Here is a 24,386-nt window from a genome sequence, read left to right as displayed (position 1 = left end):
CATGGATTCATTGAGGCCAGGTGATGAGGTGCGTGTGCAGCCTTTTAAACAAAACGCTGTATGGAGAAGGGCCACAGTGAGTACTCCACTTGGAAACAGGTCCTGTTCGGTTGTGTTGGACACAGGCAATGTTCTCAGGCAGAATCGACACCATCTGAGGAAAAGTGTGGAGGGACAACCAGACACACCAGAACTGTCTCAATCAGAGACAGGGCTTGTCCCGGTACCCCCAAACTCCATGTGTCCAAGGACTGCTACAAGGTCAGGACGTGCGGTACATCGTCCAAACCACCTGAATGACTTTGTGAGTTCTTAGGGTATGGGAAAAGAGTGTTAGAGCACATGGAGTGAAGTTTAATAGAAAATGGAAAATATGTTCTTGTTACTGTGTTCACATGTTAATGCAAGTATATTGCTCAGAAAAGAAAAAAAAAATTATTTTTGGGAAAAAAAGAGATGTAGCTATATGAGTTGCTTTGTTGTTGTTATTCCTACCCGGATGGGTTAAAGGCAGAGTAGGTAAGATTTCAAGGCGATTCTTTCCACCACCAGGTGGCAAACACCAGGTCGTGAGCAAAACCACAAAACTGCTACCTCCACAAATGACCACAGGTTGGCAGTAATGAGCAAAACTCCCCCCTAACCCTCCTCCTTGCCAGCTCCAATGAGGGCAGGAATCGCTTGTGAGCTGTAGCTCAGAGCCGCTCTGCAATAAATGGGCTTATACTCCCCCTACTGGTGGAAAAAAGTACTTTTTTTTTTTTTTTTACTGGTCAGAAAACATTCAAGAAGGGTCTCTGTCATTAATTAAACTTGTAATTTAATAGACTGGAACCTAAATGTTTAAAAAACTATCTAATTATGATTGTAGTTATTTTTTTAGTTAATTTATTTTGAAAATATTGAAAATCTTACATACTCTACCTTTAAGTTGTCACACAGTATGAGAGACATTAAAAAATAAATGTTTTCCCGTGAGCAGGGGAATTGCTCAAACGTCCTGTTGGAGGACAGAACAAACAGAAACAGTTATGACCATAGACTGGATATGAAAGATGTAGACAGCCTCCGGCGGTTCAAAGTGAAGTCTATGCAGAAGTGCATAAAACTGCAGTTCCCCCTTCATCCACTAGGGGCTGCAAGACAGAGAGAATCCCCATAGACTACCGTGTTAAAAAGACCAACTTCACAGCAGAAATAAACATGTTTACAGCAGAAATAAACATGTTTACAGCCTGGTTCAAAAATCCATTTTAGGTTTAATAGGTCAGGTTTACCTTCATGACAACTGTGGGGGGAGTGAATTTTTTTCTAACTCGCCCGTTTAAAAGTCATTTAATCTCAAAAATTAGCATGGTTAGGGGTGTGTCCTTTTGATTTACAGGTACCCGATCTCCCACTTCAAGTCAGAAGAATGTAGAACAACTGCGGTTTTTAGCTGGTTAACAACGTGACTTAGCTTTAGCCCGCTTACCTCCATTAGCTGGTTAGCTCCCGTTATCTCCGGGTTAGCTCTGTTAGCTCTTAGCTACAGAAAGCTCGGAGTTCGCTTGATGTCAATCATCCATCATGAGGCTCACAGTCCCCCTCTCAGCTCCAACTTTTTGCCCATATTTGTATTTCCCCCGGGAGAGTTGACACGCATTCCCCTGCCAAGATGCGATGGTAGGAACCGTGTTTAATTCAGCTCTTCAGAAACCTACGGGTGATGTCACGGAGGCTCCGCCCATCTTTTTATATATAGTCTATGGCTATGAAGGCACCATAAATCAACATGCCGTTGGACTTTTTATGTAAAGGAATAAAATAAAGCTTTTTCCAGTCACAGCAGGATGCAGGCAAAACTAAAAACATTTGTTTTCCCTTGTTTTTCCAGCTTCATTATATCTGATTCGTCCAGCTGTGGCCCCTCTGCCACGGCGCCCCCTGCTGGGCAACATGGATCCAGCAGCCACCCGAGTTCCAGTCCAGGTTCTGGGGGAGAACGAGGCACTGCAGCAGTTCTTCAACGGTGAGATAAGAACCTCCACAGTGTGGCTGTCTTAAAGGGTACTAGAAAACCCTACATGCTTTCAAAGATGTTCAGGGGTCTTTCAGGATGCTCTTGCAGTCTTTAAAGTTGAGGTGAGGAAGATTCGGAAGTCTGTGAAGCATCTGAGCTGGTCTGTGATGCAGATCCTGGAGTCTGTGAAGTGTTTCAGTAGTCTGTAAGAGATTCTGAAGGAGTAACAGGAGCAGATCTCTTCAAACGGTCTGCATTGACAAGAAGAAGCTTCTAGCAGTTTTATCATGACAGATGTTCTGCAATCTTTGAGGAGGTCTCAAGGTCCACGAGGAGGTCCAAAGAGTTATTTAAGTGGTGCTTGAACAGATCATGATGTCAAATTCCACCATTCTGATAATTAGCCATTAGTTTGAGTCAGATGTGTTGCAGCAGGGAAATTCTCAATACTTGCAGGACTACGGCCCTGCAGGACCAGTTGCCCACGCCTGATGAAGAGGTCCTTAAGGGGGGCCATGTCTACTTGAAGTTACCTTGGATCAGCTTATCTGTTTCACAGCAAAGCACACATTGTTGAGGCTGCAATTTCCGGTGTAACACCTGGCTTCCAGCAGACCGCAAGCTGGTCGGAGGAGTTGCAAACACCACTGTATCTGATCTTTGGGGTTTGGAATCACAGTTTTAGACGACTCAGCACGTCCTGAAGAAGTTCATAACGTTCATAAGAGGTTCAAGTGTTTTCATGGTGCAACAGAGGGTTTTATGTTGTCCATGAAGAGGTCCCATGGTTCCCTGAACTGGTTTTAGTCCTTGTGGAGGGTTAGTGTTAAGTCCATTAGGGTACAACACCAAAAGCTGCACTAGAAGATGTTCAAAGCATCTTTAAGAAGATTCCAGAGACCTTAAAGAGGACTTCATTGTCCATGAGGGGTTTCTGCTTGTCCGTGAGAGGTGTCGGCTCGTCTTAGAACGTATTTTGGAAAGACTTGTCAACTGTGAGGTGTTCTGGAAGGCACTGAGGAGGACTTAAGAAGGATTGAGTTTCTTAGGAAGTGATGTAACTCTGAGAATGGCCTTAAAGGTGCAGAATGTCATCAAGTCAAAGCTCAATAACAGGAAATGTGATGTGTCATTAAACTGAGAAGGGGGTCTGCTTCCACATACATGCAAGCTGCCACCACTACGGTGTCTCTGAATGGACAAACAACTGCCGGAGCAGCTTTGTTTGATAGAAGCTAGAGTGCCATCTGGGATAAGTAAAAACACCATATAAGACTGCATACTGTAGTGCATCATAGCTGCACCTGAGGCCACCAGATCCACCCAAACAGGAAAGCATCTGCACGTCAGGAGGTATTTTGGTCGCTGAGAGCCACCGTACATTTAACACTGTAAATCTGGAACCATTAGAAGTCAGCAGTTCTTACACACTGGGCCTTTAAGACACTTTCAGGAATTCCAGGATGAGTTTTCCTGACTTTCCAGAAGAGTTCAGGCATTTCGAGATGTCCTGGAAGACAACGTTCCAGGTGTCTGAAAAATCAGATTTTCTGCAACCTTTGACCTGAAAACTAACCCGTTGGCAGCAGGTTAACGGGTCATACTCACGGTGTCTGTGCTTGGATATCCTTATCTATGTAGAGGGTGTATGTCATACAAATTGTGTTCAGAAGAGTTCCTAACATTATTTAAATAAGACAGTTTATGGAATGATGACATTAAAGTAACTTCATGTGTGTTTGTGCTTCTGTGTGCAGGTCAGGATGTCCGTGGTGTGCTGGACAGTTCTGTCACCGTAGATACGAGCATCCTGGAGCAGTACCTCCGTAACGACATGGACCCCAACAGCTTGTACGTTTCACACAAACGCGTTGAAACCATAGACTGTATATAAAAGCTGGGCGGAGCCTCCGTGACGTCACCCGTAGGTTTCTGAAGAGCTGAATTGAAGCTCGGTGGGCGGTTCCTACCATCACCATCTTGGCAGGGACATGCGTGTCGTTTCACCCGGAAAATACAAATATGGACAAAGAGGTGGAGCTGAAAGGGGGGGGGGCTTTTAGCGTCATGGTGGATGATTGACATCAAGTGAACTCCGAGCTTTCTGTAGCTAAAAGCTAACTGAGCTAACCCGGAGATAACAGGAGCTAACCAGCTAACGGAGGTAAGCGGGCTAAAGCTAAGTCACGTTGTTAACCAGCTAAAAACCGCGGTTGTTCTACGTTCTTCTGACTTGAAGCGGGAGATCGAGTACCTGTCAATCAAAAGGACACGCCCCTAAATATGCAGAACTTTGAGATTAAATTACTTTAAAACAGAGGACTTAGAAAAAAATTCACTCCCCCCACAGTTGTCATGAACGTAAACCTGACCTATTAAACCTAAAATGGCTTTTTGAACCAGGCTGTAAACATGTTTATTCCTGCTGTAAACATGTTTATTCCTGCTGTAAACATCTTTATTTCTGCTGTAAACATCTTTATTTCTGCTGTGAAGTTGGTCTTTTTAACATGGGAGTCTATGGAGATTTGGTCTGTTTTGCAGCCCCTAGTGGATGAAGGGGGAACTGCAGTTTTATGCACTTCCGCATAAGCTTCATTTTTTTACTGCTGAAGGCTCCGTCCATCTTTCATATACGTCTTTGGTTAAAACACAGCAATAACGTTAATGCATTATCTCAGGACAGTTTTAATGCATGAAGCGGCGTTGCTAGCCGAGTGCATAGTGTTAATATAACCTCCGTATATCCAGCAACAACCTCTGTGGTCTGCCTGCCGAGTCAAACTAAATTCTTTCACATATAAATTCTTCTTTGCTTTTGTTTCCCAGCATCCTCCCCGAGTCTCCTCCTGATTCCAGCTCTGAGGCTTGTTCACCCCCACAGATACCAGGTACCTTTGACCCAGCATGAAGTTATCTTGTTCTGTGGCAGTTTGTTCCTGAAGGTCTCACCACTGCATGTCAACCAGCCGGAGCTCTGGAACACCTCAACGCCTTGAGTCTTCTCCTTTCAGCCATTCTGCTGTAGACCTGCTGCATCCTGTTTCAGCTGTCACATGGACTCCAGCAGGGTTGGTGCTCCCCACAGCGACTCCAGCTCCTCTGGCTGCAGAACAAGCCCAGCCCTTCCAGATTCAGACCACTTTATAGATCCCAAAGGCAAATTCATTAGCAGCTCACTTATATCTAAATAAGTTGGAACCACAGGGTTGGAACTTGCAGTCCAAGCAGACAAGAGTTCTGAAAACCTATCAATACTTTTTAAAAATGATCAGAAATACAAGACAATGGATAAAATATCACTTACTGCTCGACTGCAGTGGATATTCAGTAGCCTGACAGCTGAAGGAATAAATGTCTGGGCTGTTTTATTGGTGGGAGCTCTGTAGATGCAACAAGACGGCTTCATCACAAACTCCATGAAAAGACGGGATTGGCTGCTGATGGTGACGGCTTTGTTTTTAGTCAGATGCATCTCAGAACAGATCCTGTCTATGTTCTCAGGGTGTTAAATGAATGAACATCGCATGTTCCACGTTGGTGGGGCCTGGTGGTTTGTTCAGATGCAGCTTTGCCAGCCTGCACTCTGCTGCCTTGTAGTTTTTTCTCCTGCAACCCTCCCATACAAACCATACTGGTTCAGTTTTTGTCTAACTGGACTGTCCTGCACCCTAACCTGCTATCTGATCCCTGGAGAGTCTGATGGTCTGGACCGGTTGGGACGTCGGCTGTTTTGAATGCTGTATAACAGTTTGTAAGTGACGTTATAAACCTTCCCAGATGATGAACAGCAGCAGTTGCTGCTCTAAAGTCATTGCTGATGTCTTTCCTCCATGACGCATCTGAATCCGGCTGTTACAGAAGAGATCATAGATGCTGATCAGTGAATCAAACACATTTGATCAGCATCGCCCGGCTGCTACTGGCCCTGTAACTCTTATACACCTGCCAGTTTTCTGGTGGTTTGACAGCTTTGTGTTCACACCTGTACATTCACTGACAATCTTTACCAACTGAAACAGGATGTTATTGTGTTTATAAACTGATTTTATCCTCCAACATCTCTCGTTTTCCAGTTTGAAGCAACTCCAACGTACCGTTTTGGGCTCAGAGCTCAACTAAACCCAGTTGCAGCACTTTTACAGCAGATGGTACAAGAATGATCATTTTGGAGACTTTTCCTGAATCATTGCTCTAAAACCTTTTTATTCTGCTTCACTGACCTTTGCAGAGATAAGCTTCATAAAAGATGAAATGATTCAGTGTTTTTCTAGCCGCATCGCTCCAGACATTCATGTGGAAGAGGGATGATGGTTTCAAAGCTTCTGAGTGTTACTTTTCTAACTTGCAGATCTTAGCTGTGAACAATCCAATTGGTCGACCCAGCGGGAGCTCCCGTCTTCGTCCTTTAAGAACCGAGGCTCCGCCCCCTCCGACCCTCACTTACTGGCTGGATCTTCATCTTGTCTGTTTAAAGATGGCGGTTCGGTGCTCCCCCACGCTAACCTGCTGACCCATGATCAGCTCTGCGGTTTGGGCCTTACAAACTCTTACATTAAAGCTGGGACTCCCCCTGCCCCCCCGCACCACTTCACACACAATTCATGTGAACACTACCTTCCAGGGAGGTGTTCACAAGGTTACACCCCCCCCACGCCTCCCTCACCACCTCTACCTCCCTCCTATAGTTACGTTCCACCCATTACTGATCAAAGCATGGTCCTAAATGTCCCTCCGACACCTTCAGACTGTCCTGTGGGCCCCGTCTCCACACCTGGCACCAGGTAAGAACTGTTCGGTCTACCGATCTGCCAACATCACGAGGAGACTGTTGTTGGACAGTTTAGAAATAGATAATCAATATATGGTTTATAAAGAAGTTGATGTTATTTCTTTGGAAAAAATGTGCATCAATCCCTTCAAACCGGATCTCAGATGTCTCATTTAAATAAACGAGTCATGTGTTCACCTTGATACCAGTTAATGACACTTCTGGTCTTTTTGAGTTTTATTTCTTCTCATCTAGTTAGCTGTTTAAAGTCTGACCCAGTAAAGAAAAATCATTTCTTTTAATCCCAGGTCTTTTTATTTGGCCCTTTAACCACACGTCTGTTGCTGTTGTATTGATTTTCACTGTGATTTCAGAAATATTGTAGTGCTAAAGGTGTCTAGCAGGGGGGCAGAAGAGGCTTATCACATTGTGTTCAACACAGTTTTGAACAAAGGTTTTACCATAAAGTCCTGCAAAAGGTCTGAAACTGCATTGAAGGGCTGATCAATTTTATTTATTCGTTTTACCTTTGCTTTAGGTATTATTTCACATACTTTTTTTATTTAATGTTTTCATACTAATTTTGTTTATCCTAATCTTTTTTCCCCTTTTTTTTAAAAATGTTTTTATTAAGAGGTTAACCTTTACAAAAGTCTCAAAAGTTGTGGCTTGAATCGCTGTCGGTGTGTTGGAGTAGCAAAATCCCTAAAACATGCCGTACAAAGTTGATCTGATCCAGACACGTCATACGCACGAACAGCAACACTCAAAGTCCCTTAAGCATGTATATTTTTACACCTTTTTTATTTTTAAATGTTATTTGACTTTTATTTAGTTTTTTTTCCTGTTTAAAAAAATATATATATATCATTATAAATATTCTATAATATATATATATTCTAAAATACAGCTGTATCATTTTCTTTTCATGTTTATAACAGAGGCTAACTTGGTAATTACAATTTATGTATATATAAATATGTAATGAGTCTTTTCTTATTTCCCAGTGAGTGGTTGTTTGTTGGAAAAGTCAGTCATGTTTAGTGAAGTGGATCATTTGCAAATTCTCCACCATGCATATTCTAGAAAACAGCATTTCTATCGGCGTCACAGTCAGCAGGCATCAAAGGGTTAATGCAGTGTTCCTCAATTCCGGTCATCAGGCCCCCCTGCCCTCCATGTTTTAGACATGATCCTCCTCCAAAGCACCTGAGCCAGATTATTGAACTTCCTCATCAGGTTCTTTGCAGCTTGTTAACGAATCCTTTATTTCATCCAGGTGTGTTCAAGTAGGGTTGCCTATAAAACATGCAGGATAGGGAACTGAGAAAATTGGGTTAATGTAAGAGATGTATAGATGGACACCATATGGATTAAATCTGAGTTGTAAGATGGTTTTTTCCATTTGTGCCCTGAATCTCTGGTCGTCCTGTAATTCTCCGGACAGTAAAAAGAGGAGGCGATCCGAGTGTGGGGAACCGTTTCCAGCAGCTGATTCGTCCTGCTATGAAGGTGATGGGACTAGCAAGAGTGGCGTGAGGAACCGTGACAGCGGATTGGGTCTCGCATCCTCCCAGCTGCTGACTTGGGAGCATTACAGTCCGGAGCAATGGAGCACTTTATACGACAGCAGCTACCAGACGCTGTGAGTACATGACTGGCTAAATTTCAGTCTGGCTAGTTGCTATGGAGATGCACCTGCAGAAAACACTTTCTTTGTGTTGTAGGTCTCCTCTTGCCTACCGTGTTGATACAGATAAAGGCTTCAACTACTCTCCAGTTGATGAAGCCTTTGTTTGCCAGAAGAAGAACCACTTTCAGGTCACCGTCCACATTGGTGTGACTGCAGAGCCACATTATGTCAGAACTCCCAGCGGACTGCAAGAAGTGGACCACTTTGAGATCAATGTGTTTGGGGTTAAGGTGTGCAGCCAACAGGATTTTTATGTTTTCTACATGGAGCGAGAGTCTTGAAGACTGGAAGCAAAGCAAAGCTGCTGTTTGTTCTGAATAGAAACAGCTGGATGTTCCCAGTCCTTATGAGTCAGGTCTAGTCCAGACCACCAACAAGGTCTGACTGCCTCATTAGTTATTTGGTGAACAGCTAATAACGGGAATATAGACCATTTGATGATGGTATTTCTAGTAATCCAGTGTGTCTCCTACAGCTGGAAAGTTGCAGTCATCTGGTGACCATAGAACAGTCTCAACCAGACCGCAGCAAGAAGCCCTTCCACCCTGTCAGGTACGATTCCCAACAAGCAACCAGTGTTTCCAGTCGTAGTTTCCCTTCACAACAGAGGAAAGAGGCTCTTCACTGAACTTTAACTTATAGAGGATTAAGTAAAGAACCTTATGGTGACTTTCTACTTTCACTGATTGTTACCAAGCCGCAGCCTCAGAGGTTAAAAGTAAAACAAGAAATGCAGTTCCCCCACCATCCACTAGGGGCTCTAACATGGCGTAAATCGCATAGACTGTTTATAAAGATGGGCGGAGCCTCCGTGACGTCACCCGTAGGTTTCTGAAGAGCTGAATTGAAGCTCGGTGGGTGGTTCCTACCATCACCATCTTGGCAGGGGCATGCGTGGAAAATACAAATATGAGCAAAGAGGTGGAGCTGAGAGGGGGGCTGTGAGCGTCATGGTGGATGATTGACATCTAGCGAACTCCAAGCTTTCTGTAGCTAAGAGCTAACCAAGCTAACCCGGAGATAACAGGAGCTAACCAGCTAACGGAGGTAAGCGGGCTAAAGCTAAGTCACGTTGTTAACTGGCTTAAAACCACGGTTGTTCTACGTTCTTCTGACTTGAAGCGGGAGATTGAGTACCTGCCAATCAAAAGGACACGCCCCTAAATATGTCGAACTTCGAAATTAAATTACTTTTAAACGGGCAAGTTAGAAAAAAATTCACTCCCCCCACAGTTGTCATGAAGGTAAACGTGACCTATTAAACCTAAAATGGATTTTTGTACCAGGCTGTAAACATGTTTATTCCTGCTGTAAACATGTTTATTCCTGCTGTAAACATGTTTATTTCTGCTGTAAACATGTTTATTCCTGCTGTAAACATGTTTATTTCTGCTGTAAACATGTTTATTTCTGCTGTAAACATGTTTATTTCTGCTGTGAAGTTGGTCTTTTTAACATTGGAGTCTATGGGGATTTGGTTTGTTTTGCACCCTCTAGTGGATAAAATGGGAACTGCGGTTTTATGCACTTCGGATAGGCTTCACTTTGAACCGCCGGAGGCTCTGTCCATCTTTCATACACAGTCTATGGTCAATCCCCATTTGGAGACACAAAATTGCTCCTGTGAAAATGGCCTAACCCTAACCTTGTGACAGTCTGCTTCCGGTATGTGTTCAGATTAGTCTGTACTACTGAAAACAACGGCAGCACAATACGGCCAAAACGTTGCTGATTGTCACTACTAGCAGGCCGTACACAGTGAGAGGACTCTGGAATAGTGAAATTCTGATGGTCACATGGTATTTTTGTATCATTTCTGTAAACGACAGTTTACCGGTCTGTTGCTAACCGTTACAGCAGGTGTGTTTGTCCCTTTTCAACGTGAGAAAACAACATAAAGATTCTGGGAGTTATGAACAAGGTTTGAGAGATGCTCATCAAAGCTATCCACCATCGTGTTTACCTCCAATCTCGTGTTTTAATTAGTACCTCTCACTTTCAAGTCAATAATTCAACATGCCAACTCGACACGGTAGACCCCGGACATACTTGCTGTTAGCATGTACATGTCATGGCTGCCATGCATTGTTTGGCATGTAGGCCGCTTGCTTTGGTAAGGTGTTGAGTGTGCAAGTTGCAATATTTACTTGAATGCTGAAGGCGCTCATGCAAACAAGAGCATGAACATAAGATCAGAGGTAAACATGATGGCGGATAGTTTTGAAAAGCACCTCTTAGACCGCACATGTCCTTGCTTTGTGTTCTAAGTCAGTCAGTGAAGTTTTAACGCTAAAACATCGATGTTCTCTAAAAACAATGAGCTGTGACTCTCCAGGGTCAGCCTTCCTGGAGGCAAAATAACCAAAGTAACACTCGGCAGACTGCACTTCACAGAGACAACTGCTAACAACATGAGGAAGAAAGGCAAGCCCAACCCTGACCAGAGGTATGACTCAATGAATGAACGACTGAATGAGTGACTGACTGAAGGAGTGAGTGGTAACTGGCATGCTTCTGTCCAGGTATTTTCAGATGGTGGTTGGTCTCTATGCTGCAGTAAAATCAGAGACTTTACTTCTGACAGCTCTGCTGTCGGAGAGGATCATTGTCAGGGTAAAAACATTCTTAAAACCAATAATCAGTGAATCGATTGAGTCAGAAATCCTTTGATCCAACTGTTTCAGACTGAAGCTCAAGTTGAAATAAAATCTTTAAAGTGTGTTTTCTTCCCGCAGGCGTCTAACCCAGGTCAGTTTGAGATGGATGGAGACTCCTGCTGGCAGCGCGGGGGGGTTCAGGACTCGGTGGTCTGTCAGGGTCGAGTTGGCATCAACACCGACTCCCCCGACGAGGCGCTGGTTGTCTGTGGTAACGCCAAGGTGATGGGCGCCATCATGCAGCCGTCCGACTGCCGTGCAAAGCAGAACATACAGGAGGTCCCACATCAAATGTTTTTCAAACATGTTTTGAAGGTAAATTAATGTGGATTTGGTTTAATTTCTTCTGTCTGTGTTGGTCTGTCAGATTGACTCCGAGCAACAGCTGAAGAGAATCACTCAGATGAGGATAATCGAGTTCGATTATAAACCAGAGTTCGCCTCCACCATGGGGATAGACCACACCCACCAGACAGGTACTTTAACCATTTGTGTTCAGTCACATGACTTTACAGGCTCACGGACGTAGCGTAAACGAACAAACCAGACGGTGTGAAGCTGAGACATTTGAGCTGTTTCACAGTCCAGTCATAAGCTACGTTACCATCACCGTTAGAACTGTGCAGAACCTAAATATCCCAGTAAAAACTAGTCATAGAAACATTTACATGAAGAAAAACCCCTGAGATGTCTCTAAAACGTTTGTACACTCTCATGAGAAGGTTTTTCAGACGTGTCCATATCGAGGCGTATTGCTACAGTGGAAACACTTTTCTTTACATTTATTCATCACCGGACATGACGTAGGGGTCACATGACCAGTTAACTTCAGACGAAGATGGCGCTGTATGGACGGAGGCAGAGACAGGAAACTTTTAGATTTAGAGTTTTTGTAGGACTTGGAAAGATAAACGAGGGAGAACGGCTTTCAAAAGTCGTGTAAAATCATCCACAGCAAGTGGAAAGTCCTGAAACAATGCCGCACTTCTTTTTTCTTTTTTTCTTTTTTTTTTTTTTGTCTTGTCCAGCATTTAAGCAAGCAGACTGATGTTCTGGATGCTGTGTTCTGCTGAGCAAATTTATTTTGCCAAGGGGAACTTTTATAGATGTAATGATCCCCTTGTATTTCTTGATTCTTATTTTATTTTCCTACTTGTTTTGGATAATAGCTTGTATTGCAGAGTTTATGCTGCTGGACCCGACCGGAAAGGATAGAAAAAGGGCAGAAAGAGAACAGAAAAGAGAACAGAGAAAACAAAAGAAAGAGATCAATGCATACACGTATATGCACATACATACCCACCTACATATATATGTATATACACTCGCACACACACACATATATATATATATATATATATATACACCATATACACACACATGCATACACATACACACATATACATACATATATACATATATACATATCTATATACATACATACACATACATATACATATATACACACACACACAAGCCAACTCTAGATTCATGGTCCCTGTGGAGAACAGAACCATTGACTGTCAGGAGGACCAGAAACTAGCAAGTTAAATCAGAAAGACAAAAAGAGAGCTACCTGCTGCTGATGAATAAACTGGATGACTCAGTGACTGTGACACATGCAGAACATTCATGCAGAACATTCAGATTTATGGAACGTGTTCAGAGAAGAGAGATCATGCCAATGTGACCCCGCCCGCCCACGGCTAGAGGCAGGCCAGGAGAACCCAGAGACCCGGGTAACCGACAGTCACGTTCAGGACAACTTTTCACGAGATTTACAGCTAATGGTGGAGTTTCCATTCAGTGGGAACGTCTGCAAACGGCAATTTAAAAATGTTGTTTTATTTTGTGAACAAGCTGTAACGAACATGCAGCTGGTGATCCTTACATGTTATCCAAGAAGGATTTAAACCTTGAATTAGAGAACAATCCATCCGTTCACGTACCCACAGGTTGACCACCGCCTCATGGGGCCGGTTTGGCTTCATCTCAACACAAACAATTGATTTCCTGACCAGTGGGAGACATTCTGACCAGTCATGTGATATTCAGGTGTGATAGCTCAGGAGGTGAAGGAGCTGCTTCCATCGGCGGTGAAGGAGGTCGGAGACGTCGTCTGTTCAGACGGAGAGAGGATACATAACTTCCTCATGGTGGACAAGGTAGGAAAACTTCATTTCACCAAACTAAGTTGCCTAATCAAGCCGATACCTTCTGGATATCAAATCAACACAATATCTAGACTCCGTACCTGTGAGTGTGACGACTGGTAAGCCTGTACGAAGGATTTTAACAGCTCAACAAACCAAAAGCTAATGCATAACACTGTAAGTCCTCTTCCTCCTGCAGGAACAGATCTTCATGGAGAACGTCGGGGCGGTGCAGCACCTATCGAAGCTCACCGACGACCTGGAGACTCGAATCCAAGAGCTGGAGGTCTGGAACTGTCGCCTGGCAAAGCTGAAGAGCCTAACAGGAAGCCTGCGCTCCTCCGGGTATCCGTCTCATCTACCAGTCCATATTCGTTTGATTCAGTCTGGTTTCTTTTTACTGTTTAAAACCAATCCGAACTCTACCTTGTGACCAACCAGACGCAGGAAAACAAGACCAAGCCACACCGAGCAGGTCTTAAACCTCTGTCTGCGGGGTGGAAGTCCTACATTCAGCCCTACGTTAGACCTCTGTGTGGGAATGGATCCAAATCTGACTAAATGGACCATTTTAGATCCATTTTGAGCCGTGAACCATCATAGTTCCTGTTGTCTTGCACCTGGATTTGAAACTGCGTCAGGAACCCACCATTATTTTTTTATTTGAAGCTTGTAACAGATTATACTGTCAAGTCAGCATCACCATGGAAACGTACTGATAAAAGGTGTGTTGCATCATGATGGAAGCTCCGTTATCAGAAGAAATCACAGTTCAAGGATGTCCCACATTCTGAAAAGTCCTGCAAGAGCAAGGAGTCTTAGGAGTTTTCACCTAAAACACCTTTTTATGCTCAGGACTTGTTGTGGAGCAGTGATTTTACTGGACTTTTACCAGGTCCTTGCTGATGCAACAGGAGTGTTGTTGTGGCAGGACCAGTACAGCCGACTGGTCTGATGGAAGTCTTTACTGAGTCTGCAGTTAGGATTGTAGAGGGATGATGCATATAATTCCCAACTTCAGCTTTCTCCTTCTGTATGTCACGTTGTGGCCTCGTAGGGGTCAAGCCATCCCAGCTGCAACTGGTGTCAAGGAATTCAAGGACAGTCGCAGTCTAACCCTTTATGACCTCAAGCTGTTAGATGTGGAAACCAGAACTATAAACCGGATCAGAAACAAAGCCTAAATGTTGGGATCATCAAGCCCCATGCAGCAGACGGCCAGTGGGTTAACCATCCAGAGTTCCTGTTCCAGAATATCCAGAGGCTGCACCAGATGAATCCCACCACAAAACGTCACATCGTCAGCAAATAAGATGCATATATGTAAATTAGGAGTCAGACATGAATACATCCGTTCATTCATTATCCTAACCGCTTAGTCTGATTAAGAGATTAAGGGGAAGCTGGAGCCTATCCCAGCAGTCTGTGTGCGAAAGGCAGGGTACACCCTGGACAGCTCGCCAGTCCATCGCAGGGCGACATGAATACATATATAAACTGATACCCAATATACTGTAAATAACAACGGCCCAAATACCCTGCAGTTTCCAATGTTACTGCCAACAACCCCGACTCGGGACACGTCCACATCAACCGTTCTGATCCAAATCCGAGTCCGTTTGCTCAGAAAGTCGCTTCGTTTGGGGAAATGTGAACGCGCCAAACCAATTCTGATTCGGATCAAAGAGACTTGGTCTGCCTATAAACGCAGGTCTCAGCCTGTTTCAAACAGGAAGTGGACTACAAAAAAAAGTCACTTTTTGTATGCAGTGTAGCATTGCATTGTGGGTTGGTCGTCTGTTGGTCATACTGTATCCATTGTTGGTGTTTCAGCCTCTTTGGTTGGTCTTTCATGTGAGATTTCTTGTGTTGCCTCAACAGGAAGCCTCAGAGACATGGCAGCGTGTCGACAGCATCGGGTCCTGAACCGCGTAAACCCGAGAAAGCCCAGAAGGAAGGTCCGTGTCAGAAACACAGGCAGTGTCTGCAGAACAAATTCTTCAAGGCCAGCGTCTTCACCCTGATGGCCACCGTGGCTTTCTGGTGAGGGAAGACCACTTCAGAACTTTGTTTTCATGTGCAAATGAAAACTGTAAACCTGGAAGTGATCATTTGATGTGTGCAGCGTCATCTTCATCACTGCTCTGTATCTGCTAAACCTGAAGGGAAACGACAGCGACTTGGTTCCTGGTAACAGGTACATAAACGCCGCTCGGACCTTTTACAGCCTCTCGTTGTGGGTTTGTGGGGCAGTTTGTAATACCTGGTGTTTCTGTGTGACAGCAACAACAGCCTGGTGCAGACCACACCTCAGACCAGCACAGGTAACCTGACACCTCCCAGCGCGGACCGGTTGTTACGTCATCCAGGCAAATTCCCACGTTAAAGCCTGTCCACACACGCTCCGATGGATCTGTTACACACTCCGATGGATCTGTTACACACTCCGATGGATCTGTTACACGCTCCGATGGATCTGTTACACGCTCCGATTGATCTGTTACACACTCCGATGGATCTGTTACACACTCAGATTAATCTGTTACACGCTCCGATGGATCTGTTACACGCTCCGATTGATCTGTTACACGCTCCGATGGATCTGTTACACGCTCCGATGGATCTGTTACACGCTCCGATTGATCTGTTACACGCTCCGATGGATCTGTTACACGCTCCGATGGATCTGTTACACGCTCTGATGGATCTGTTACACGCTCCGATTGATCTGTTACACGCTCCGATGGATCTGTTACACACTCCGATTGATCTGTTACACGCTCCGATTGATCTGTTACACGCTCCGTTACACGCTCCGATGGATCTGTTACACGCTCCGATGGATCTGTTACACGCTCCGATGGATCTGTTACACACTCCGATTGATCTGTTACACGCTCCGATTGATCTGTTACACGCTCCAATGGATCTGTTACACACTCCGATTGATCTGTTACACGCTCCGATGGATCTGTTACATGCTCCGTTACACACTCCGATTGATCTGTTACACGCTCCGATTGATCTGTTACACGCTCCGATTGATCTGTTACACGCTCCGATTGATCTGTTACACGCTCCGATGGATCTGTTACACACTCCGATTGATCTGTTACACGCTCCGATGGATCTGTTACATGCTCTGATTGATCTGTTACACGCTCCGATGGATCTGTTACATGCTCCGATGGATCTGTTACACGCTCCGATTGATCTGTTACACACTCCGATTGATCTGTTACATGGTCCGATTGATCTGTGACACGCTCCGATGGATCTGTTACACGCTCCGATGGATCTGTTACACGCTCCGATTGATCTGTTACACGCTCCGTTACACACTCCGATTGATCTGTTACACGCTCCGATGGATCTGTTACACGCTCCGATTGATCCGTTACACGCTCCGTTACACGCTCCGATTGATCTGTTACACGCTCCGTTACACACTCCGATTGATCTGTTACACGCTCCGATCGATCCGTTACACACTCCGATTGATCTGTTGGGGTATTGCAGCCATTTACAGGAAGACGCCTTCGTTTCTATACAGAAACTCTGCTGTCAGCTGTTAAACTGGTTTTAAATTGGTTTTAAACTGGTTTTAAACTGGTTTTAAACTGGTGTTAAACTGGTGTTAAACTGGTTTTAAACTGGTTTTGAACTTGTGTTAAACTGGTGTTAAACTGGTGTTCAACTGGTTTTGAACTGGTTTTTTTAAGCTCTTTTTTGCCTGCATCCAGTCAGAAAGACGTTTCAATCCCTTTTCTCTGGAAACCAGTAAAGATCGGCAGGTTGATGGTCAGGAAACTGGATTTCAGCAGCATCAAGGTGATTCTCTGTCAGCTGTTAGAAACTGGACTCATCCTGAACCAGGACCTCGACAGGTCTGATGGAGGGACGGATCTTCCAGAATCAGGACCGTAACATGTTTTAATGAGGGACGGATCCTTTAGAACCAGGACTTTGACAGGTCCAATGGAGGGACGGGTCCTCCAGAACCAGGACCTCGACAGGTCCGATGTAGGGACGGATCCTCCAGTACCAGGACCTGAACTTTACTGAAGCAGAGTTTGATCATCTGGATGGAGAATTGGACAGAAGTCCAAGAAACATCCAAAGAGTTTTGAAAGTCCTTCAAGGATCCTGGAGACAACTTGAAGACTTGATGGAAAGCTGCTCTGAGAGGCTTCAGACCACATCTTCACTTCCAATCTCCTCAGAACTGGACCCACTTTGTTTCAACATCTGTTTAAAGCTCCGCAGCTTTTCCTGACGTTAAATAAAAAACTAAGGATCCTGTGAGGAGTGAGGATCAAGTCCTTCTCACTGCAGTGGATCAAACTACTGCCTGTAATATGACTGCAATTATTCAGACAATAATTAATATATTTATTATAAAAGGTCCAATGATTTCTGTTAGCTCCAGCAGTAACAGTGAAATGCAACATTTAATTATCTTGCTGTAATTATTTCCCGTCTCTTCCAGTCACTCCAACCAGCCCACCTGGTTCCTGGCCTCCAGATGTCGACTTCTGTGACCTGCTGTACTGCGATCAGGTGCACTGCTGCCCTCCACAAGGAGGGGGCAGCACTGACTCCAACATCTCTGCCTCAGACTCTGCTGCAAAGTTCCGGATTAAAAGTGATAAAATAATTTCACACCTGCACTCAGGTACGCTATGCAGACTCGTCTTATGTTTCAGTTCATTATTTTTATGTTTGCTTTGCAGAAATAAAACAAGAGGGACTTGCTGAGCGCATGAAAAGTGCCGGAGACTGTGAGTGATAAAACAAGGCAGGAGTTGTCAGGGAGGAGCTTGTGTTGCTGCTGGTGTGAAGTTTTACCTGACAAAATAAGGAAAAAGCTGTTTTTCTACCTCCATCAGGGACAAACACCACCATCCATACGTTCATGATCAAAGAGAACCAGCAAGTGATTGACAGCAAATACTGTATGAGAGATGAATGTGGGTAAGTGGAGACTTACAGACTCATCAGGGCTATAAAACAACTTTTACTTTCTAAAGTAGTGAGACAGTAAAGTCTAACCAAACCTTACCATCTTTGTTTTTACCACAATAGTGTAGATTTAAAACCACTTTCCTTTTACAAGTATGCAGCTTTTTTCTGCATCATTACCAGTTGTTTGATGATGTCATACGGTACATAAGTAATGTATGCCTCTGCATTAAGTGGTACATTTAAAACTTTAGCTTAATCTACTTAGTGGTGTTGTGTAAAATACTGTTTAAATAAGATAAAGTCAGACATTTAATTTGAACAAAACGTCTGTGTTCTTTTTTCCAGGCCTGGAAGATACATCTTCAGAGTTCCTGTTAGCCAGTTTGTCCCAGTAAACATGAGAGTCACGCTGCTCATGAAGTAAGCAAGGTTCAGTGGTTCAGTCAGGGTAGGCAGCGCCAAGGCAAGGCGGAGAGAAAGAAATGGAACCATCCGTCCATTCATCCACCCATCCATCCATCCATCCATCCATCCATTCATCCGTCCATCTATCCCTACATCCATCTATTTATCCATCCATTCATCCATCCGTCCGTTCGTTCCTTCATCCATCCATTTATCCATCCCTCCATTCATCCATCCATTAGTCCATCCGTTCATCCATCCATCCATCCATCCTTCCGTCCGTCTGTCCGGTCATCCATCCATCCCTCCGTTCGTTCATCCATCCATTTATCCATCAACCCATCCATCCGTCCGTTCATCCATCCATCCATCCATCCATCCATCCATTCATCCGTCCATACATCCATCCATTTATCCATCCATCTATCCATCAACCCATCCATCCGTCCGTTCATCCATCCATTCATCCATCCATCTATCCCTACATCCATCCATTTATCCATCCATTCGTCCATCTATCCCTACATCCATCCATTTATCCATCCATCTATCCATCAACCCATCCATCCGTCCGTTCATCCATCCATCCATCCATTCATCCACCCATCCACCCATCCATCCATCCATCCATCCATCCATCCATCCATTCATCCGTCCATCTATCCCTACATCCATCTATTTATCCATCCATTCATCCATCCATCCATCCATTTATCCATCCATTCATCATCCATCCATCCATTTATCCATCCATCTATCCATCAACCCATCCATCCGTCCGTTCATCCATCCATCCATCCATCCATTCATCCGTCCATACATCCATCCATCTATCCCTACATCCATCCATTTATCCATCCATTTGTCCATTCATCCATCCATCCATCCATCCATCCATCCATCCATCTGTTCATCCATCAATCCACCCATCCATCCATCCATTTATCCATCCATCTATCCATCAACCCATCCATCCATTCATCTGTTCATCCATCCATCCATACATACATCCATCCCTACATCCATCCATCCATCCATCCGTCCGTCCTTTCGTCCGTCCGTCCGTACATCCATTCATCCATCCGTCCATCCATCCATCTGTCCGTTCGTTCCTTCATCCATCCATTTATCCATCCCTCCATCAGTCCATCCATTCATCCATCCATCCCTCCATCCTTCCGTCCGTCCGTTCATCCATCCATCCATCTGTCCGTTCATCCCCTCATCCATCCATTTATCCATCCCTCCATCCATCCATCCGTCCGTTCGTTCCTTCATCCATCCATTTATCCATCCCTCCATTCATCCATCCATTAGTCCATCCGTTCATCCATCCATCCATCCATCCTTCCGTCCGTCTGTCCGGTCATCCATCCATCCATCCCTCCGTTCGTTCATCCATCCATTTATCCATCTATCCATCCCTCCGTTCGTTCATCCATCCATTTATCCTTTTTTTTTTAACCGTTCAGTCAAGTTCAGGGTCACAGGAAGCTGGAGTCTATCCCAGCAATCTAAATGAAATTATTAAATTGTGTAGTAGTGTAGTACTTATTGATTTGAAACTGATGGCATTTAAAGCTATAATAGATGATGTTGCTCATCACTCAGACATGTTACTCTAGTCTATACATTCTGTAATCATTAACAATAAGAAATCTACTTAGACCCCTCAGTTTACTGTAAATCTGTAAAAACTCTGACCAATCCAAACGTTCCGACCCAAATGGAGTTGTTCATTTCTTATATTCCGTAAGCTTCTTCTCCCGGCTCCCCTCCTCCCCCTCCAGCAGCACATACCTGATAGCCACACCCTGAATATAAACAGCGTGTTAGGATGAAAATACAAAGTAGTGAAGAAGAAACTCGGAAGGCAAACATGGCTGAGAAAATGCAGGAAGGATTTCCCGACCCGGCTCGGTTTATTTGTCTCCTCCTGCTAAACAGCCGAGAAAGAGAAAATCGTTGGTGGAAAAATGTAGGGGAGGAGCCAATGTAGGGGAGGAGCCAGGATGGGGGAGGAGCCAATAGGGGGCGCTATTTTCCCATCTTGCTAACTCCCCAACGTCACCAACGTCTCTTAATGAATTCACATGGCTGCTCTGCCTTTTCCTCTCATGTAACCAGAATGATGTGCGTTCGCACATGCACAGTCTGTTCCCTCATATAAAATCTTTTACGTAAAAAAGCAGATCACTACGCAGCCATTTTACCGCACTCTGCCGATAGTCCACATACCTTCACAGAGAATAAGTGAATTGATGCGTTGCTCTCGAAGTTGGTTGACGTTTTCACCGGAGGGATGATCCTGCTAGGCTTTAAAAAAAATTTCACGTCTTCCTTTTGAGGAAAACATCAAAAATCAAAAACAACATTAAAAACATCAAACATCAAAAACAACATACTACCGGTTTCATGACAAAGTTAAATAATCTGGCGACTGCGGTTGAGTCATTTAGCTAGCTTGGCAAGTTTTCAAATGTTGTCTCCGTGGTGTTACCGCTTACCTACCAGCACGTTTAAATGATCATTTGTGTGTCCGGCGCAGTTTCCGACTGTCTGTCAACTTGCGTGCCTGTAAATGATTAAATATTTATAGAAAATCTTACAGAGTACGTTTAGTAGTGACAACTTTTTACTTGTTAAAAAGTTGTGGTTGCTAATGCTGTATAATAGCATAATTCTGCCTTTAGCATGTTCGCATAGCATTTTTGCTAAATGACGCTTCCAGCTCTGAAACGAGCAAACATGTTGATGCCAACAGCTGTTTCCTATGAATCTGATGTGACTTTATACTAAAGAGGTGAACGTATAGTAAATATGTCCTTATTTCTGTGCTTGTTCTTATTTCTGGGAAGTTCTACAGAGTTGTTGGTGGTTCATCTGTGTCGTTCCAACGAGTCCTCCACCTGCTCTGCTCTGCTGGACGCAAACATGGTCACAGAAAACAGATATCCATCAAATACGCAGGTAAATATCAGCTGGCAGGTAAGCAAGGCATTATTTTAACCTCAGAGAGAAGTTTTCTGTTGCTGTAGCTGTGTGTTTGTCTGAGTGATGTGATTATTTGTAAGAAGGTGAAAAAATCCCAGTAGGTGTGAATGTACGAATGAATCATAAAAACAGCTGTTAGTTCCAGCATTTATTAAGACTTCAGATTTATGTGTTCTTCTCTGAGCTGAAAAATGTGTTGTCTGTGGCTTGCTTCTGCAGGGGGAGCATGAATGGCCTCTTCACGTGGCTCGTCTGTACCAGAGCTCGTATCATTTCCGATCGGCAGTGGCTGTAAGATCTTCTGTTTCTGTATTTCACCAGAACAGATGCAGGAGTTCAGGTTTTTTTTCAGGCCAGCAGGGGAAAGTTTCAGCATCATGAAGCAATAACTCCCATTAAAATCTGTAGAAAAACATATCAGATGTTGAAACTGAGACATTTTATCCTTTGATTGAATCTGATGCTGCAATATATCTGTAAAAAGTAGCTCCAGCATCCCTTCTTCTGGAAGAGGTCAGGACTGCAGCAGACCAGTTCTCCTGTTCCACCATCAGGATGTGGTTCAGCGTGGTCCTGCTGGACCAGTTCTCCTGTTCCACCATCAGGATGTGGTCCAGCATGGTGGAACCTGCAAGGTCTTCCCTGAAAGAGACGTTGTCTGGATGGGAGCAGATGTTTCAGCATTGATGGAGCTTCCCAGATGTGGAAGCTGCCCACGCCATCGGCACTAATGCAACCCCATCCCATCAGAGATGCAGGCTGATAACAAGCTGGATGCTCCCTCTCCTCTTTAGTCTGCAGGACACACCGTCCATGCTGTTCACAAACTATTCCACATCTTCATCCAGGTTTCCACTCAGAACATTTTAAATGAGCTTTGGTCCAGAGAAGACGGCGTGTTTCTGGATCCTCTTCACATATGATGGAGCTTTAACCTGCATGTGTGGTCTTGAACAGAGATCTTTCTGCGTGGAGTTTTCATGTTCTCCTCATGGGTTTTCTCCAGATACCCCAGCTTCCTCCCATCAACACTACATGCATAAAAAACTGCAGGACATCGTCCCTCCAGGACCAACTTTGGACCCCCTGCTGTAGATGGTCTTCACAATTTTACATTGAGGAACATTTTTCTCAATTTTTCTGCATTTTTTGGATGCAGTTATTTGCAGGTTGTTGAAGCTTTGTCCATCTTTCCCTCTGAGAGACTCTGCTTCTCTGAAATGCTCCTTTTAAACCCAGTCATTTCACTGAGCTGTTGCCAGGCAACAGTACTGATTTCAGTTGTTTCTGATTTGTACCAGTTACTTTTCCAGTCTATTGTTGCTCCATATTTTCATATTTATCTACCGAAAAGAAAAGAAAAACTCTCAATGTCTTATAAAAAATAGTTGAAAGTTATGGAAATAGTTTTGTAAAACATAAAAATAATAACATGTTTCTCTCTTCAGGGTCAAGCAGACTGCAGTACTGACCATCACTATGCGGGGGCGCTCTTCACAGACTACCACTTCCAATTCTACAGACGTTGCACAGACTCATAGGCACATATTTACAACCAATTACTCAGAAAAATTATGAAAATTTAGATTTTATATAGTAATAATGTGTCTCCCAGGAAACGGATGATGGACATATGGAACGACAAATACGGGAACATGATGGTCAACAAGGCTGGAAGAGGCGAAGAAGAAGAACGTTCTGATATGTTTTCCGAACATTTCCAGCTCAGTTTTACCTCGTTTTTGTTAAACATAAAGATATACTTTATCCTATGCCGAGGGATCCTGAGGAGACTCTGCTCGGCTGTCAAGATACCTGAACGCTGGGGGGCGGAGCTTAAAGCAACCTCAGGAATCTGAGATGTGACGAGAATGAAGTGAACGTTTCTGGTTTTTGTTCTTACAGTAAAACTGATTTGTTACGATTTTGTTTGCAAAACAGAAAAAAAGACTTCTGAAATTTACAATACTGAGAAAAAAAAACAAGAATTTTGATGTTCAAACTTTACATTTTTCTGTAATTAAGACTTGAACAACAAAATTCTGAATTCATAATTAATATTTTGAGTTCTGAAATTGGAAAAAAAGGCACTTGAATAAAAAAATGGATGTAACTGAATAGACAACTCTGTTTTTAATTTTCCAGCTTGTCTGACTGGTTCTAAATGTTTAAGTTGCTTATAAAAGCAACTTAAGAGTATTTTGAGTCATTTATAAATGTGAAAATGTTAAACGAAAATGGAAACGAATTAATCCTGACTGTTTTAATAAATCTTTTTTTCTTTTTAAGTGTTAAAATGTTTTTCTTCAGCATGTGGTGGTGTGTGCTTTGAACAGGTGTCATTAAAGGTCCAGCGTGTCTGAATCACTGCCACCTAGTGGTACAGATGAGTACAGCACAGCAGTGAATGTACGGTGGCCATCAGTGGCCAAAACTCTTCCAGGTATGAAGATGTTTTCATGTGAATGGATCCAGTGGTGCCATGCGATGGACTGGTGAGCTGTCCAGGGTGTACCCTGCCTTCCGTCCCAAGACTGCTGGGATAGGCTCCAGCTTCCCCGCGACAAAACTCTTCCAGGTATGAAGATGTTTTCATGTGAATGGATCCTGTGGTCTCCACATTGTGTGCTCTCTTCTTCTATTGTCCTTTTAAATGTGTTTTTAGATTTAAGGCAATTTTAAAGTTTCAAACACAGTTTGTCCATTTAGAGCCACCATAGCAAAGCTTGTGGCAGCTGCTATGTGT

At 43.8% G+C, this 24,386-nt stretch overlaps 1 protein-coding gene across 1 annotated transcript; it reads left to right on the top strand.

The window, feature by feature from the left end:
• Positions 1 to 1,938: 1,938 nt before the first annotated feature.
• Positions 1,939 to 23,181, top strand: myrfl (myelin regulatory factor like; the record flags this gene model as incomplete). Its single annotated transcript, XM_079263425.1, has 23 exons — positions 1,939 to 2,011; positions 3,760 to 3,853; positions 4,832 to 4,893; positions 6,354 to 6,786; positions 8,158 to 8,418; positions 8,501 to 8,696; positions 8,942 to 9,018; positions 10,802 to 10,912; positions 10,989 to 11,079; positions 11,202 to 11,402; positions 11,491 to 11,599; positions 13,179 to 13,288; positions 13,476 to 13,621; positions 15,158 to 15,319; positions 15,402 to 15,473; positions 15,560 to 15,600; positions 17,766 to 17,951; positions 18,010 to 18,057; positions 18,166 to 18,250; positions 18,587 to 18,661; positions 21,505 to 21,616; positions 21,860 to 21,931; positions 23,089 to 23,181. The coding sequence occupies 23 exons, from the start codon at positions 1,939 to 1,941 to the stop codon at positions 23,179 to 23,181; spliced, it is 2,910 nt and encodes a 969-aa protein (XP_079119551.1).
• Between the last annotated feature and the right edge of the window lie 1,205 nt (positions 23,182 to 24,386).

The sequence above is a fragment of the Telmatherina bonti genome (assembly GCF_933228915.1).
Source record: "Telmatherina bonti genome assembly, chromosome: 23".
In the NCBI taxonomy this organism is placed as follows: domain Eukaryota; kingdom Metazoa; phylum Chordata; class Actinopteri; order Atheriniformes; family Telmatherinidae; genus Telmatherina; species Telmatherina bonti.
Note: the sequence above shows the minus strand (reverse complement) of the source record. Positions and strands in the feature narration are given on the sequence as shown.